Here is a 19076-nt window from a genome sequence, read left to right on the forward strand (position 1 = left end):
CTTGTACTAAAAAGAAATTACAATCATTCACCACATGAAAGATAAAAATATTCACCACAAACACCAAGATTTATAGTGGTTCGGTGTGTCAACAACTGTTCTCAGACAGTCACACCTACTCCACTCCCAAAATTACTCTCCACGTAATCTTGGCTTTCACTATAAATAAGTTTTTCTCAGGATCACCTTAAAACTTGATATAGTTGTAATTTTACCGGGCTATCACAAACAAAAACTCTCATTGAGATTTTTTGTCTATCTCAGAAAAATTAACACTGAGATTTTCTAGCTATCTCAGAAAAATCAAATACATAAAGTAAACAAATGTATACTTATCTTCACCGTAGAAGAAGCTGTAGCCGAAAAACTTCTTTTCTTGAATGTTGAATGTTCAATGTTCAGCTTGATAGAAAAAGTCTAGGGTTTTATTGATTTTTAATTAAGATTAAACCAATGGTTACTTGCATTAATTCCTTCAAACCTCAATAAGAAGAGTAATATCCACTCTTTTTAGAATCAGAATGACAGAGTCTGAGATTAAGGAATTAAAAAAGTAATTTATAAATACCATTCAATAGCTTGAATATAAATGGATCTTCTCTCTTACTTGCAGAAGGATTTTAATAGTCTTGAATGAATTTTCAGATTGAGAAAGAACCTCAATTTATGAGAAAAAAAGTTAGTTCTTCGACTGGCCTAAGCACTGGATTCAGTTCCAACGGATTTTCAAATTTGAGCAGGATAAGATTAAAAAAATCTTCGACTGGTCGAGGGTGGGCTTCGACTGGTCAAAGGTAGTTTTCGACTAGCCAAATGTGCCAAAATTCGAACTGATTTAGTTGCTGGACTTCGAGCCGAGAAACCTAGGGCTGGTCGAAGATTACCCTTCAATTGGTCGAGCGAGCCACTCGACTGGCCGAAAATGCAACAAATTTTCTGTTTTGCTTTAGTTTGTTCTAAGACTGGCCAAGTAAAACGTAGGCTAGTCGAGCCAAACCTTAGGCTGGTCGAAACTTAACCAAACACAAGCATAATAACCCAATTTTAAATAATTTTTGAAAGCACCTAAACCTAAGATCTTTCTAGGGTTTATAATACCTGAAATACTGAACTTCTTTGTCTTGAAGTAGACTAAAGACTTGAATTTCTTTATGGAGCTTGATCTTCTACTAGAACATCATTTGATCTTGACTTCATGTTACCTTTCGAGCTTGATCTTCTACTTGAACTTGAGCTTGATCTTCTATTAGAACTTGGACTTGGCTTGAACCTTGATCTTTAACCATACTTGAAGATTACTTGATAATATGTTTTGACTAAATAAAATTAGACAAACAAAGTGTCTTTAAACATTATAACACTTACAATCTCCCCCCTTGTCAATTTTGTGTCAAAGCACATAATATTACAATTATAAGAATGAAGCCTTGTACTCTTATACTCATGTTGTAGAAGATTGTTAAAGATTTCAAAATATTTTCTACTCCCCCTCAACTAATACTTCCCCTATATCATTTATAACATAAAACGCATTCCATAGCATATATAGCCTTCCAAGTAAGCATTCACATTCATGCATGCACCATCATTCTCCATATATAATCAATATGCAATCAATATGCATTCTTCAAATATTAACTAACTCTCCCCATTTTTGTCACAAGTTGACAAACGAAGAACTAGAAAACTATCAAGTAAGATAGATAGGAAAGTAAATAATTAGTAATTCAACTTGATAGAAGAAGAACTAAGCATATGTACCAAGGAGATAATAATCACATATGAAAGTGTTAAGGAAATACATTAAAGATGTTAAGAGAGAGTGTTAAGAAATTATCCAAAGAAACAAGTTAAATTTACAACACTAAAATAAAAAGTACTTAAAAAGATAAGATCTTAATCAAATCCAGATGATGAAGGAGCATGCATAAAAGGGTCAAGCTGATTCAAACTCCGGCTGATGCGATGGAAGTACTTCTTCATGTACTTCATTGTAGATTTTTGGGTTTGAACTACATTGTCCTGTGAGATCCGTAGTGCCTCAACCTTCTCCTCCAAAGATTTAAGACGACCATCTGCCTAAGAAGTTTGATAGTATGGATCTTCTGGATCATCAAACTCATCTAGCTCATCAAAAATATCTTCCATAGTAGTGTCTGCAGGTGCATATGCTTCCTTTTCTTCTTCAGTTTGGCAAGGAAGAGGTTTCAGGTTCATCTTAATCAGGTTGGTATTGTTAAATGGTAGTATAGATTCCAGTGCCTTAGATGAAGGAATTGTGACATTACAATGTAAAGCAATGCAAGTCATGAGATAAGCAAACGGAATTGAACCATGACCAGGATGTAAACGAAACTGAATAATGATGTAACATATTAATGAAGGAAGACAAACTTGAATACTAGACACTACAGAATGAAGAACTAGAGTCATAAAGGGAGTAAGTTCAGGCTTTTTCCTTGACCTAGGATAGACATTTGAAGTGAAAATTTTAGGTCATTTAAGGCTTTAGCATTAGCATTGCTTTCACTTTTCTGACATACAGTCCATAAATAGAATGCAGTTTCTCTCATAAATTGATCCATCCTCGGCGACTACTTCAGTCATAGGAGGTTTCCATTTAGTCACAGTGACTTACCACACAATTTCATATAAAGATTTTAGAAAAATCTTCATTCTGGCTTTCCAGTATGAATAATTAGAGTCATCAAAATGAGAGCTTAAGAAGTCCAAGAGGAGAGGGGGGTGAATAGGACTATGTAAAATAATCGAATAAAGTTCTGAATAATAAATGAATTAGAGATCTCAATTGCCTTAGTATTGAAATGTTGATTCCAACTGATTCATAGGACAACCTTCACCCAAACAAGTTTAAGTAGGACAACCTTATTTCATGAATGTGATTAGAATCAAAACCCTAAACTAAGCAATAGTAAATAAAATAAATATTACAATCATTCACTACTTGTACTGAAAAGAAATTACAACCATTCACCACATGAAAGATAAAAACATTCACTACAAACACAAAGAATTATAGTGGTTCGGTATGTCAACAACCATTCTCAAACAGCCACACCTATTCCACTCCCAAAATTACTCTCTACATAATTTTAGCTTTTACTATGAATAAGGTTTTATCAGGGTCACCTTAAAACTTGATACAATTATGATTTTACCGGGCTATCACAAACAAAAACCTTCACTGATATTTTCTAGCTATCTTAGAAAAACCAACATTGAGATTTTCTAGCAATCTCAGAAAAACCAAATACAGAAAGTAGACAAATGTATCCTTATCTTCATCGTAGAAGAAGTTGTAGCCGAAGAACTTCTTTTCTTGAATGTCGAATGTTCAACGTTCAGTTTGATAGAAAAGGTCCAGGTTCTATTGATTTTTAATTAAGATTAAACTTATGACTACTTGTATTAATTCCTTTAAATCTCAATAAGAAGAGTAATATCCACTCTTTTTAGAATCAGAATGACAGAGTCTGAGATTAAGGAATTAAAAAAGTAATTTATAAATACCGTTCAATAGCTTGAATATAAATGAAGCTTCTCTCTCACTTGCAGAAGGATTTGAATAGTCTTGAATGAATTTTCAGATTAAGAGAGAACCTTAATTTATAGGCAAAGAATTTGGTTCTTCGACTGGCCCAAGCACTGGATTCAGTTCCAATGGATTTTTAGATTTGAGCGGGATAAGATTTAATAAATCTTCGACTAGCTGAAGGTACCAAAATCCGAACTGATTCAGTTGCTAGACTTCGAGCTGAGAAACCTAGGGCTGGTCGAAGATTGCCCTTCGACTGGTTAAGCAGGCCACTCGACTGGCCGAAAATGCAACAAATTTTCTGTTTTGCTTCGGTTTGTTCTAGGACTGGCCGAGTAAAATTTAGGCTAGTCGAGCCAAACCTTAGGCCGGTCGAAACTTAACCAAACACAAGAATAAAAACCCAATTTTAAATAGTTTTTGAAAGCACTTAAACCTAAGGTCTTTCTAGGGTTTATAATACCTGAAATACTGAACTTCTTTGTCTTGAAGTAAATTAAAGACTTGAACTTCTTTATGGAACTTGATCTTCTACTAGAACATCATTTGATCTTGACTTCATGTTGTCTTTCGAGCTTAATCTTCTACTTGAACTTGGACTTGGCTTGAACCTTGATCTTTAGCCATACTTGAAGATTACTTAATAATATGTTTTGACTAAACAAAATTTGACAAACAAAGTATGCTTTAAACATTATAGCACTTACATTAGGTGTTGCTTATATCATCAGTATATTGTCAATATTTTGATAAAATTGTTGATGAATCGATATCGCAAAAAGTTTTCATAACAATTTTTTTTTTTTTTTTGGATATATGGTTCTATGCAATGTTCAATTTACTAACAATAATATCGCAATGTTATCATTATTGTAACATGAGTGTTATCAAGACCATGATCTTTCGCATCCTTTCTAGTTGTGGACAATTTCTAGGTGAAATATTGTGCGTTGTTGATATTCTGAAATATCGATGGGTGCTTGGATTGAAGGTTAGACGATTGGATAGATTTCTTACGACAGCAAATGCTTTTAGGACCCCACTACATAAAAACTTATGCATGTATTTTTTTAAAATAATTTTTATTCCTAAATATACAAATTTGTGTATTTTAGGATCTCCTAAATCTCAAAATCAAATTGGTTGAATTATCATTACCTCCTAGTTGTGGTCACTTAGTTGTTGAAATAAGATCCCTAGATTTTTCAATTTTTAAATTGTCCAATAAATGTCCACTAATCCAGAAGATAATTAAATAAGGAAAAGATGATATAACATAACGTACTATACTATAGTAGGACATGTAACACGTATGTTTCCAATCATCAAGAAGTAGCACATATATAGTCACTAATTAGATTTTTTTTTCTTTTTGCTTAAAATCGCTTTTAAGATGCCACAAGGCCTATTGTGATATGATGCATATCCTATTACAGTATAACATGTCGTATTGTATCATTTCCCTCAAATATGTATAATTTTTTATTCAGGATACATTGAACTAGGATAATTTGGATAGTTTAATGGAACTAATTGCATGCCACATGCAATTTCTAAGTACGCATCTTCCGTCAGACTATGCCGAAGTATTGAAGTTTTTCTCATGATTGACTTCTTTTGGTGGCTTTGGAAGTAGGAAACTCCAAGGCAAGAAGACAAGGAAAGTAAGGTATGCAGGTTTGAAGCTTGGATCTCTCTCTCATGGCCACGTGTCTCTATGCACTCAGGGCCAGATACCCTGATTTAAAACTTCAATGCTTTGCATACTGTTGAGGCATAAAAAGAACAGAAGGAGAAAAATAAATTTTCACACACTTTGGTTGTGCGGCGCGCAACAGAAGTTTCCATGGTTTCATTGTGTGCCGCACAATGAATATAAGCACACAATGAAAGTATGTGCACAATGGAACTAGCACACAATGGAGGTAACGCACAAAGAGTCTTTTGGCGACTTGTGTTGTGCGGATTGAAGGATTCGCACATGTGGGAGGCTATAAATACTCCGCCATCTTCTTCATTAGGGACGGACAAAAGATTTTGGAGCAGCAGAGGAGATTTTGGGCTTCAGAGGAATTCAAGTACTTAGAGTACCTGTTGTGCGGCGCACAACGGATGTCCCGCACAACAGATGTCTCGCACAATGGGCACCTCCGCATAGTAGGAATTTCCATACAATGGGGTTTTGCACAATGGGAGATTCCACACAATGAGAGGATTAGAGGATCTGTTGTCCGCACAACAAGTTTATTGCACGAACAGTAAATTTCAAGTGAAGATTATTCATCTTGAAAGCATTAAAAAGAGCTTGATCTAGATTGAAGAAGTCAAAGTATTTTAGGAGCGCAAAACCAATCAAGATGAATATCATTCCAGTACAATGATACCTCTAAACAAAAGATCATGATATGTCCGAAATACTGCCGAAATCAATATTATGGTTATTCAATACTTGTGTTTCAAACAAGAAACAAATGCATTCGATTTGGGGGAAATTATCTTATTCGAACATAACAAAGAGAGTATATGAAGAACGATCATTGTTTTATTCATGCTGAGTTCATTTACATCATTTAATATCCCTTGATTCTAAGATAGATCATTTGAAATGCATAAATTGAAATTAACAAAGTTCGAATGTCGAATCTCAAATTCGACAGCATTTCAACAGTTGCTTCGATCATCTCCTTAGGAGGAATGTTGTGCTGATTTTATCATTTGATTTTTCCCCTTTTTGAGCTTGTGCCTTATGCAAAAGGAGAGCTTGGAGCAACGAGGATCGAACTAGATGATTTCGACAGCACTTTGACCCTTTTTGTAACTGGCCATATGATGGCCTGGTTGTGCGACCCGCGCAACAAGTTGTTGATTGCGTGGCCCGCGCAAGCAATCCTTGGCTTCCCCTTCTCACCTTCAGTCTTCCTTCAGAGCTCTGCTCCTCTTTCAAAATTCTTCTCTCCCAAATGAGAGGGGGAGTGGGGTATTTATAAGCCTCTACACATGCGAACCCTTAATCTTTGTGCCATGAGGTCCACTTTGCATCAGATCTGACCGTCCATAATAATTTATATCTGATCTTGGTTGCGTGACCTACACAATAGGGAAGTCAGTTGCGTGACTAGCGCAATGGAGGAAATCCCTTGTGCGGCCGGTAAATGAATCAGGTTGTTTGCACGACCTGCGCAACTACTAACAGGGTGCTTGATTTTCTTCTTTCTTCCTCATTTTTCCAATTTCCTTCTGATCTTCTACCCTTTCAATCATTCTTTGTTATTTTTATGCTCCAACAGATGCCCCCTTGATCCTTTCTTTGTTTATTGGAATCAAAAGATTAGGATCAACCTTCAAATTTTTGGACTTCCTAAAGCAATTGCGTGACCCGTGCAACAGATGCCCGAGTACCGCACTTGGCCTTGTTCTCTATAAATAGTCGGTCCCAGTTCATTCTCTTACTTTCCACTTTTGCAGCGAAGCTCTTGCGAATTTTTTTTCTTCCCGCACAACCAGACTTGATTGCTCGACCCACGCAACGAACACTTCATTCGCACAAGGTAAAACACAATGCACAAACCTGCACAACGGTCTTAAGTTGCGATATCCATGCAACCGACCCTTTGTCATTTCCAGACTGAACAATTTTTCTTTAACTTTGTTCACTTTCCTGTACTAACTTTTTTCCAACTCCATTCTTTTCAGTACTTAACTTCTCTCATCATGGCTCGCACAAAGAGAACTTTCATTACCGTCGACCCTCCTACAGCTCATCCCTTGCATCAAGAATTACCAAACCCATCACCTTCTCAAGCTAGAGAATCTCCCTCACCTCCTGTTTAACCTTCGCGCAAGTGTTTTAAGACAATTGCTACGCGCCCCACCTATATTAAGGAGCCAGTACTCCCCACCTTTGACTTCATCGAACACATCAACACGTTGTCATCTCCTATCCATAGAGCCATTACAACGGGCGATCTCAAAAGACCTCCCAAACATGGCCGTGAATATGACTGGGAACAATGGCGGAAATCCACAGCACACCACTAGACCATCAGCCAGAAACCTCCCACTAAGGAGGATACTCCACCTCCTTTCCGACCGAAGAAAATCTGTCGGAATAAAGCCCAAGAATTTTAGGACAAAATCAAGGAGCATAATCGAAAGAAATTGCATAACTCCTGGGATTTAGTTTGTGCGATTGAAGGTGTCATAAAATTTGACAATCCTTACAAGCGAGGCATCGTAACGATTCCAATTAGCCTTCATCATCATCAGTCTATGCTAAATTGCGAACTTAGCAATCACCTGGATGGAGAAAGGCTAGCTTACATAGAATCTTGGTCATTCAGAGAACCAAGATTACTGGAAGGCATTCTGCAACCGAAGAAATTGAGAAAGCAAATCGGTGATATCCATTCCATGATCTTCCTCACCCCGTCTTATGATTCACACAGCCTATACCCGACATGTTTTTACGAGATGCTTCAGCAGCGTTTCAGCAATCGTCACCTTATCTGGAGTCCAAAAGAGTTCAGAATAAGGGGTCTCTTGACTCCCCGCAATTATTACTCTAAATGGGCCGCGGCAATTCTTACGAAGCATGCAAGGAGTTTGTCTCACGATCGAAGCAACATCACATCCTTTTTACAAGGAATCCTCCATTCTAAAGGCTTTTCTCAACTACCGGTGCCCTTCTACCAATTCTTTCCACCTTCCCGAAGGTGAAATGAGCATTACGCTCTGGGATGTCCATAGGATCATCGGTCTGCTGATAACTGGAAAAGTCTTTGATGAATTTGTCCCCACCAATGATGAGTTAGCCTTTGTCTCTTCGCCTGACCGTATTGCCTCTTTCTCGGAAACAACCACTGAACTCTTTAAGGAGATGTCCAAGTTTCCAAATATTCACAAGATTCACCCTATGCAATGGCTAGCCCATTTTAGTAGAGCTCTTCGGTAATTTTCCTTCTTCTCAAATTAACACTTTTATTGTGCCCTGATACATAATCTCGATTTCACTTGCTTCTCCTTTTTTCTTCCAGGTTTAACGGTAACCACTCACGAGAGCTGGAACATCTTCATCGGGGCATGAAAGATCGTGCTGAGTACTCTATTTATGGGGAACTTGCAGCATTTATTGCTTACTGGCTGAGCATAGTGGTTTTTCCCATCTCTAAGTCAGCAGATGTCATCCGCCCTTCATTGTTTGTAGTAGTCGGCGCCATGGCTAAAGGAATTAAATATTCCCTCGACCCTCCTGCTTTATGCTCAATTTACAGAGGTTTCAGAGAGATTGCTTCTCTCATAAAAAGTTCCTCCGTCGGCTCTGCTTCTACCTATATGGCATGGCATTACTTCCTTGGCTGGCTTGATGTCTATTTCCCTTGGACCTTCGAAGTGCCAGAGAAAGCTTACGTCCACCCTTCTCAGATTCCTCTCTGGTTTTTCCAAAAGAGAGCCATGGCGAAGACGTCCTATGACTGGGTGAAAGATGCCATCTCCTCCGACGCCAAGATTAATTACTTTCATTTCTGCCTACCACATTACATAATGAACACAGACAAGGTGGACACAGAATCACTCACTACAGGAGAAAGTGGATTCTTTTTATCGATTAGATCGTGTAGTCTTCCATTGAGGGAGGGAATGGAATTCTAGAGAGAACCGTACTATCCCAGCCGTTTTGCTCGTCAATTTGGCTTCGATCAGGTAATTCCAGAAGACTGCGGGCTTGTAACTCAAAGAATACGGAGTTATGGCACTGGCCCATTTAATTAGGCGATGGTCTGGAAACAACTGTTAGGTCGAGCTAATTCTTCTTTCATCATCCTAGGCTACAATTGTCATGCCCCAAACTCAGAAATCGGGCTCACAAAATTCCTGATCGCCGAATTCGGCGCCGACAGCCTTCGTAGAACCCCATTCTCGGCTCCCAGCGCCCATTCTCCAGATTCCGATCCTGGGATGCTATGAGGAGGATTTTCAACATTAGTTTGATTCGTAATAAGCATAACTAAAGGCATAACCCACAAACAACAACCAAAAACTCCATCACATTTTCACTATGATCAAAAACTTTACAAGTACAATGAGCATAAAGGGAAATACAATGATGGTGAACAAAAACTCTAAAATAATCTGCCACGTGCTCAAGCCTCATCGCTGCTGCGATCCAACGTCACCTGCACGCAACAGTCGTGCATAAGCTTATAGAAAGCTTAAAGGGTGATGAAAATGTGTGCTCAAGGTGGTAATGCAGTTATGCAGTATCAAAGTAATGCGGAATATGCTGATGAAAGCCAAGAATACCATTAGCCGTACCAAGGCCATGCGGTGCAAAGCATGAATGATGTCGGCCATACCAAGGCCATGCAGTGCGAAATGCAACTCAAACATATAAATTCTCATCTAAGTCCACCTGTCAATATGGCTCAAAATCTGGAATATCACCGGGGTCTAGTACACTCCAAGCTAGATTGTCGCCCCATCGTGCGTAATAAGGTGAGTGGAAAAGACCTCACTATCCGCCTGCCAATATTGGGCTCGACTCGTCAATAGCAGACCCATTCCTCGAGCTGGTCAGACTCAGCCTAGCATTGCCCCCTACTCTTGGGCGGGTAAGGCCGCACCCCCTTCCAACCGACCACGACACAGTGGAAAGTGCAACCGTCTGGTAATCGGCACTCGGCGCTCATGCACCTACTCGGTCTAGACGTTGGAGCAATCTCTTGGTACCATAAGGGTTTAGAGACTTTCACCCAAGGATATCTATAGCACCCTATGTAGAATAATATTTTCGGTATCTAATCCTGCCAACCACGATACATTAGTGGGGGCTACGGTCCTGATGTCGCTAGAGCGTACAGTAACCATATCACACAATGCAAATGCATGAATCATACTATCCAGTCATACAGCAATCCTGCGCGTATCATGCGCTCATGTAGGGCAACACCCCCCATCCGGGAGCCCCTAAACAATCTGCTCGAAGGCATATGCTATGATCAGTCATTTCTCATATCAAGCATACGTATGATGCATATGATCATGAATCATGAAACTAAACATGTTATATGGGATGGATGATGTTCATAACAAAGATGGGCCTAGATGGCCTACACATTACACGTACGAGCCTAACAATGGGCCTTAGGGGAAGTCATAATGCGGACATTTAACCAACACTATACTTGTAATGGGGACGTCAAACCGCCATTGCTCCCAAGGCATAACCCGTCGTAAACATCATTACATAAATCATGTTGGGATTGCACATTGCAATGGACCTTAGGTATATCCCATTGGGTCTTCAATACATCAAATAGGCCGTATCATATGGGCCTCATATTCATCAAGTGGGCCACATCAATGGGCCACACCAATGGGCCTTATGTTCATTGCAATGGGCCATAACCCGTGGGCCTTAGAATGCATCAAATGGGCCTAATCTCATGGGTCTTATGTGTACCAAATGAGCCACACCAATTGGGCCCCATATGTACATCAAATGGGCCTCAACCCATAGGCCCCAATACACCTTAATGGGCCTTAACCCATGCCAAGGTGGGGTCCACTTGGACTATGGATCTGGCTCATTCTATATACCCATGCCATAAAATAACCCTTTTAAAATGGATGGACAGATTGGATGCAGCACCTGCCTCATGGTTGGGGGAGGGGGGGGGGGGTCCACATGAAGGCCAACCATCACATATTTTATATATGTATATTATAATATATAATCCATATGATATATATATATATGTGTGTGTGTGTGTGTATATATATATATACATACATAAGCACACCCACCGTCCCACACGTGGGGAATGGGTCCCACCGTCCAGTGTAGAGGGTGCGGATAGAACACATCACGGTGGGGTCCAACCGAGTGGGCCAGGCGTGGATGAAACACACTGCAAGTGGGTTCCACCGTCCACAGCCGTGGATGGCAGGAAAAAAACACATACATCACTGTGGGCTCCACGTGGGGCCCACCATAATGTTTATACTTCGTCCAACCCGTTGATAAGGTCACGTGGACCTAAATGAAGGGTGAAAACAAATTTCACCCTGATCCAAAACTTCTGTGGACCCAAAAAGGGTCTCGAAGGTCACCGTTCAATCCCACTGTTTATTATGATGTGGGCCACCTGAGCCTTAGATCAGGCTGATTTTTGGAGTGGGCCCACTTCAGGGAGTGGCCCACCCGATGAACGGGTTAGATGACAGATAAACATCAAGGTGGGACCCACGGCTAGAGCCGTGGGTGCTGCCGTCCGCCCGACCGCTGGCAGCTACGCAGGCAGCGCCTGCTGCCTTCTGACACAGCAGCAGCGCCTGCTGCTGCTGTTATTATTATTTTTTATTTTCTGATTTATCTAAGGTTTTGCTCATGTGGGGCCCACATTAGGTGAATCCACCCCGTCCAATGGCCCTCCATGGCTCAAAACAAGCAAAACAAGCCCAATATTGGGCCTGTTTCGGTGTATAGAAACAATAGGGGATATTTCAACGGTAAACCCACTTTTTGCCATGTTATGGCCCGCCTGAAAGTCTGATCGGTCCCATCTTTCGGCTCAACGCCTAAAACGAGCTTGGGAAAGGAATGGACGGCGTGGATTAAATACATACATCAAGGTGGGGCCTACATGAGTGGGCCACCCCTAAGCTTGGAAACAAGCTGATATTTGCATTTTTCCTTGTTTGTCCAGCGTCCAGGGACGCTGGACTGCTTGCGTTACACATGCATTGAGGTGGGCCCTACTTAGGTGGGCCACCAAATTGATGGATGATATGGGTACTACACATATAAGGTGGGCTCCACTTGAAGATGGTTTGGATAGAATACATGTTTCAGGGTGGGGTCCATCCAAGTGGGCCATACAACCCTGCTATGATCACATAAAAAAATGAAAAAAAAGAGGGAGAGAGAGAGAGATAGAGAGTGGGACACGCATGATGGAGGGACCCCGGCACTATGGGCCCTCCCTTGCAACCAAACATACATCAAGTGGGTCCCATTACACATGGGCCCATTAAATCAAAATCCAACGGTGGAGATCCCTTCTCCACTAAAATAGACGGTCTAGATGACCCTAGGTATGCAAGGAAAATAAACATCATGATGGGGTCCATGGAGAATGGCCCCATCATGGAATGATCATGATGATCCAAGTGGGCCATCGGCCACATCTTAGGGTCCAAAGTGAGATCCAAACCATTGATCGGTTGGCCTCACTTGGCCCATCTTAAAAACATTAAAACTACCCTATCAAAGCACCCACCGCTTGATCTTCTTGCTCCCTTGGCTTCCTTAGCTCCTTGTGTTTCTCTTTGATGGAGGAAGATGAGAAATGGATGGCTAGGATGGGAGATCTAGGGATGGAAAGGTGGGCCTCACATATGCATTTTTCTCTCCATGGGAGGGCTTGGACGTGAGGAGTTCTTGGTTGCTTGGGAATGACTTTAAAAATGAAGGAGAGAGAGAGTTGTAAAGAGAGATGGGTGATGTGTGATGGAGTGATGGATGGGAGAGAGAGGGATGGGTGTGTAAGAGCTTTTTTGACTTTAGGGGTAAATGGTGTAAGAAAAGCATGGGTTTGTAAGAAACTTTTTGACTTTGGGGATTGCTTGGGAAAGGGTGAAAGGTGATTTATACTTGACATGATGGGATTGATGGGTTGATTGATTGATGTGACATCTTGTAGAGATTCTCTCAGAATTCGCCCGCGCGGCGTTTTCCTTGCACCGAACGCTGGCCTACATCTCCTGGCCAGAGCATCGCATCGGCGTGGGGAGTCGCGACATCGGAACCGCGGCGATGGCACGGTCGCTATGGTAAAGGTCTTGGGTTGAGTCGACTCGGGTTGACGGCATGAGAATCAAGGTCGTGCGCAAATACCGGTTAAGGGTCGAAAGTTGTCAAAATTCGACCGGAAAGACCACGGAAGCCTATGGAACGGTACGGTCTAGGATACGAGGCTTACAGCAACTGTATTCCTCAGGCTTCATATAACCATATGAGATGGTGGGTTCACCAGTCTTATCTGGTAAGGAAAGGTCTGCCAGTAGCTAAGCCCATCTGGCTTCCACCACCCAGGCTTAGGGGTCACATCATTGAAGAGGGAGTAGGCTTCATAGCGGAGACTAGTCATGCTCCTTTTGCTGGTCATCATTGTGTCAAAATATCTATAGATGAACCTATCCGTGAGAAAAAGCCTGACAATACCCTTGAAGGGTGGATAGCTTACGGTGTCATTTGTGAATTTGAAAAAGTTCCTCTCCACCTTTCAAGAAGAGAAGAAGTCACAGAAGCTGCTTCCCCCATGCCAGAGAACGCCACCAATCTTCAAGACCAGCCAACCTCCTCTACTCATCTTCAACATCAATCGACCTCTTCTCCTGCCCCCAGGACTGTCCATCCTAATCCTTCTTCACCCATGACACGATCTCGAACGTGTGCCCAAGCTTCTCCCTAAGAAAGGATCATTGCTTCTACTTCTCCGGTCTTAGCCAGCATAAATCTTCAATCAGAAAGCAACCAGTCTCTTCTTTCTAAAGGGAAACAGGTTGTTATTGAAGAATCCAGTGAAGGAGATTCGGAAAGTGAAGGTTCAACTTCTTCGTCTAGAAATACTATTTCTGATGAGCATGAGGTGGAAGAAGAGAATCAAGATGATGACTATGAAGAGAGGGAAGTTGATATTAGCGGCGTAGAAGACATCATTGCAGAAGATGTTCCTACTGATGAAGGACATATCCTTCCGACTTCCGAGGCTGTTCCTGTAAAGACTTCACCTATAGCAGGGGAAGAAGAGGACGAACCCCTAGACTACGGGGAATATGGTTATTCGCCATGTAAGCAATCTCGCTGTATATACTTTTTACTTATTTGCTTTCATTCCTTTCTCCTTTCTTCTCTGATGTATTTTATTTCAGGTGATCATGTTGCTAATACGGAAGCAAATAGCACTTCTCCCATAAGTTTACCTCCCATCATACCAGCAGCTTCACCGAGATTCTCTTTGCCTCCATGGGCAGTGGCATGTGAAATTGCTTTTCCGGTGGAATCAACTGATCTGCCAACTCCCACCACCATTGATTCGAGTACTGAAGCTAGGGCTCCATCTTTTACTGAGATGGTGGAACCCAATCCCCCTCTTGTTAAAGAGATGCAACTTCTCACTATTCTGGTACTAGTAGAAGGTATATCCTTTTCTTCATTCACATTTTCCATATCGTCTGCATTTATATTTTTGTTATAACTCTATATTTCTTATTTCTTAATAGGGAATTTACCTCAAAGTAGCACGGCAAGTTCTAGTTCTATTGGGACTTCATCAAATGTGCTATCCCTCGAAAAGATTTCTACGTATAAGTTGGCGTTGATTAGGAATTCCATATTAGCTATTGTCGAGATGTTCAAAGATCCTGATTAGTGGTCAAATCTGGCTGTTGCTTTAGATGTTTTGGATAGTACTGCACGAATGGCTAAAGTCAATGTTTCTTAGGTGCGCGATGCTCTCCTAAGATTCCATAATTAGATAACTATTCTGTCATCAGCTGAAACAGCGATTGTCCTGCCTGAAATTTTGGAGTACATGAAGTAGCTTACATACTCTAAGGAGAAAATTTCTCAGATTACCCCCATTGTCTCTCGTCAGGACCAGGAACAACTATCTTTGCGAGAGCAACTGAAGACTTTTACTGATAACAAGACGACTATTCAGAATCGTATCACTCTTTTGATGCAAGAGATTGATCAATTGGAGAAGCAAGGTCTGGAGGAAGATCTGAATATTGAAAGAGTGGAGGAAAAGATGTAATGTAGCCTTCATTCCGTGGATGCTGAAAAATCTGAGTTAGCTAAGAATGAAGAACTAATTGCCTCCTTGGAAGAAAAGCTAGCTGGTATCCCAGATCCTACCAAAATTATTTCAAATGCCAGACTGGAACATGCGGCTACTCAAGTTAATCTTCAAGAAAATTTGCAACAATACTTAGCAGCATTAAGAATTATAGGAGAACTATGAGATGTAAACTTTGATATTTTCTCTTTTATTACTACAAGTACTTTTAGAATTGCAAGTTATACAAGTATTTCATGATATTCCCGATAATGGTGCTCTTATTTTATTTATGTAATGTTTTGATTGATGTATTATGCCTCTTCTTTCTTCTTTCCCCTTTTCTTAAAATATTCTCTTGTGACTTCTTAGTAAGGGATTTCCTATATGATTCCTGTCTTAATTGGTGATGCTAAGTTTTAGTTTAGTCAGATAATCACACACAATTTATCCTCTTGAGTAGTGGATTCGGGTCTCATGTGATGGTCTCTGTAACTCTTAGGAGTTCACTGGACTTCTCACAGCCTGGTGAGTTCACAAAACACGATCCATCAGAGGGGCCCAGTGAAGCTACCGGGGCCATGAACTCGATTAGATTTATGCACAGGGTTGGTCGCGGTAACTCTCTAAAGTTCACGGGGATCACAAGGCAACCTTTGGGGCACCAAATGTAGGGCTGTTAGTCCATCAATGAGTAGGTTTAAGCCCTTTCTTATGAGTTAATACTGAAATCAAGCTAAAGATCTAGGGGGTCTTACACATGGTTGGCCTATCTATGGACATGGCCAAAGAACTCACATTGCAGCCTGCGTTTTCTTCATCTGTAAGGTTGGACCCATTCACGGGAGGGCATTTTCATCCGTTCACCATGACGTTGTCGGAAAGCTATACAGATAGCATTGGTCTAACGCGTGACTGGCCGCTAAGGAGTTTTGGCTTTTTAAGGCTTTTAGTCGCTGGCTCTATCCATTGCCCGCATGGATATGCATATGATGGCCTTCACGGGCTTTTTAGGGCCACTGGCTTCTCACTACTACCCGAATGGTGAAAATGATAGGTCTTATACATAGTTGGCCATTTTTTAGGGCTTGGCTAGGTTGCCTTCAAAGATAATAGTAGGTGGCCATTGTTGTCGCGAGAATGATAGATATCTCTGACTGAGATTGATACGTCACCTCTTCTGTTAATGTTTTCGACGATATTCATATGTTGTTCTCAATATATCAGCTTGGTGATGGTACTAATTTCAACAAAATTTTGTAGAGCTCACTTGATGATGATAACGACGATCACTTTCCTTTTATAACATTTGTTGGTACATAGTCTTAATGTGCTCACAAATTTCTTCTTTATTTATTCGTCTGACAGTATATAGCTATGGTCTTGTTTATTCTTGCCCCCTTTTGATACAGAATCAATATTCTGATAATATTCTGAATCAAAATCAGTATATCTTCAGGGACGATATCTTTTGATGAAGCAAGCATTGATCGGTATACTAATACCTTGTCCATCTTGAGCTATGAATTTGTACGCTCCATTGGAGTATACTTCTTTTATTATGTACGGCCCATCCCATTTGTGCTCAAATTTGCCCTCCGTTCTGTGGGTGACCACTATCGGTCTTTTCAATATCAGTACAATATCCTCTTTTTTGAAAGAGCAATATTTGCTCGTTTATCAAAGGTGGTCGATATCCTCGCCTAATATGACTGAAAACGCTGCTGAGCTGCCAAGTATTTCTCATTGAGCAAATCCAGTTCTTTGAGCCTTATTTTTACATTTTCATCATCTGTAATTGACTGATGTATTGCCACTCTAAGCGACGCTACTTGTATTTCAATCGGGATCACCACTTCTACACTATAAACCAGTGAATACGGTGTTGCTTTTGTTTTGTCTGATGGGTAGTTCTATATGCCCACAATACTTCTTGCAAGCTTTCGTCCTAATCACGCTTGTTTCCTGTCACTGTTTTCTTCAGTATTTTGACTATCATTTTATTAAATGCCTCTGTTAATCCATTGGCCGGTGGATAGTAAGGTGTTGAAAACAAATGATGAATACCAAATTTCTGACACAGCTTTTCCATGCCCTTGTTTTTAAAAGGAGTGCCATTGTCTGTGATAATTTTCTTTGGGATACAATGGCGGTATATGATTGCGTGTCGGATGAAATTGATCACATCTTTCTCCTTGACACTATGTAATGCAACTGCTTCTGTCCACTTGGAGAAATAATCTGTCGCTGCCAAAATATATTGTTTTCCTTTGGACGAAGGCGGCTTTGTAGGACCAATGATGTCAAGTCCCCAGGCAGAGAAAGGCCAGGAGGTAACCGACTGATGTAGGTCTTCTAGAGGAATATGTATAACATCTCTATGAATCTAGCATTCGTAAAATCACTTCGCATAATCTATCGCAACTTTTAACATGGAAGGCCAATAATACCCCATTCGATGTATCCGATGAAATAAATTTTGGCCAGCTTGATGTGCCCCACATTCTCCAGAGTGTGCCTCTCACAACATCTGGCCTGCTTCTTATTCATCTAGGCAGCATAGCAGCATTCCATTGTAGGATTTTCTGTATAGTACTTCGCTACATATGATGAATCTGCTCGACCTTTGCTTGATTTGCTGTCTCAGCACTAGCTCTTCTGGCAAGATATCATATTTGAGATGATCTATAAAAGGCTAACGACAATCATCTGTTGTTACCTCCAAACACGATATAGTAAGTGTTTTAACATTTTCATCAAAGACCTCTGAAGATGGTAAAAATCTCCTTTCTTCTATAGTCACCAGGAGAGGACTTCGATTTAGGCAGGACAGAGTTGCTTCTAGGTTGGCCAAAGCATATGCTTTTGCATTTTCGGACTGCGGTATATGCTTAATTTTGACATGATGGAACTACTCTAATAACTGTTGCGTTTTTCGGCGGTATGGCAAGAGCTCTTGTTTTCTTTTCTCAAATTCAGTCGTTAATTGATTTATGATCAACTTAGAATCCCCAAAAATATGCAACATTTTTATCTTCATTTCCTGAGCAATTTCCATTCCGATGATGAGAGATTTATATTTGGCTTCATTATTTCCAATGTGAAGGAGTAAGGTAATAAGTCACCTCAAGGTGTGATGAAAATAACTCCTGCACCCACTCCTGATGCTCGAGAAGCACCATTGAAATACATTTACCATGGGCTTTGCGACGCGGCCAACATAACCTGTTCATCGGGAAAATCTTCACTAATGGTCTCGCACTCTGCTACAGGGTGTGCTGCAAGGAAGTCCGCCACTGCTTGCCCCTTTACCGCTTTTGCTAGTTCATACCTAATATTATATTTTGAAAGTAGCATCATCCATTTGGCTAATCTCCTAGATAACATCAGCCTTGACATCAAAAACTTTATCGGATTTGCTCTTGAGATCAAAGTTATGTCATGAGAGAGACAATAATGTCTTAATTTCTGCACCGTAAATATCAGCGCCAGATATTCTTTCTCAATTGGAGAGTAGTTACATTCCGCGTCCATCAAAGTTTTACTTAAATAATAAAGAGCGGTCTCTTTCTCGAATTTATTTAACTGTGTCAACAAAGCTCCTAAAGAATTCTCGGCTACAGATATGTACAAAATAAGTGGTTTCCCTTTTACTGGAGCTGTCAATACCGGCGGCTGTT

The 19076-nt window shown here is 40.6% G+C and overlaps 1 protein-coding gene across 1 annotated transcript; it reads left to right on the forward strand.

The window, feature by feature from the left end:
* Nucleotides 1–8147: 8147 nt before the first annotated feature.
* Nucleotides 8148–14988, forward strand: LOC131226940 (uncharacterized). Its single transcript, XM_058222637.1, has 5 exons — nt 8148–8503; nt 8590–9143; nt 14030–14407; nt 14489–14755; nt 14840–14988. Exons 1-5 carry the CDS (start codon nt 8148–8150, stop codon nt 14986–14988), a joined length of 1704 nt encoding a protein of 567 aa, XP_058078620.1.
* The last annotated feature ends 4088 nt before the right edge of the window (nt 14989–19076 follow it).

The sequence above is a fragment of the Magnolia sinica genome, chromosome 15, assembly GCF_029962835.1.
Source record: "Magnolia sinica isolate HGM2019 chromosome 15, MsV1, whole genome shotgun sequence".
NCBI lineage: Eukaryota > Viridiplantae > Streptophyta > Magnoliopsida > Magnoliales > Magnoliaceae > Magnolia > Magnolia sinica.

Excerpts from the sequence above, each read along its gene's own strand:
- LOC131226940 (XM_058222637.1), top strand. The coding sequence starts at position 8,148 with ATGCAAGGAGTTTGTCTCACGATCGAAGCAACATCACATCCTTTTTAC. Across the intron at positions 9,144-14,029 it reads ATCACTCACTACAGGAGAAA|AAAGGATCATTGCTTCTACT; the intron begins GTGGATTCTTTT and ends CTTCTCCCTAAG. Across the intron at positions 14,408-14,488 it reads GGAATATGGTTATTCGCCAT|GTGATCATGTTGCTAATACG; the intron begins GTAAGCAATCTC and ends ATTTTATTTCAG.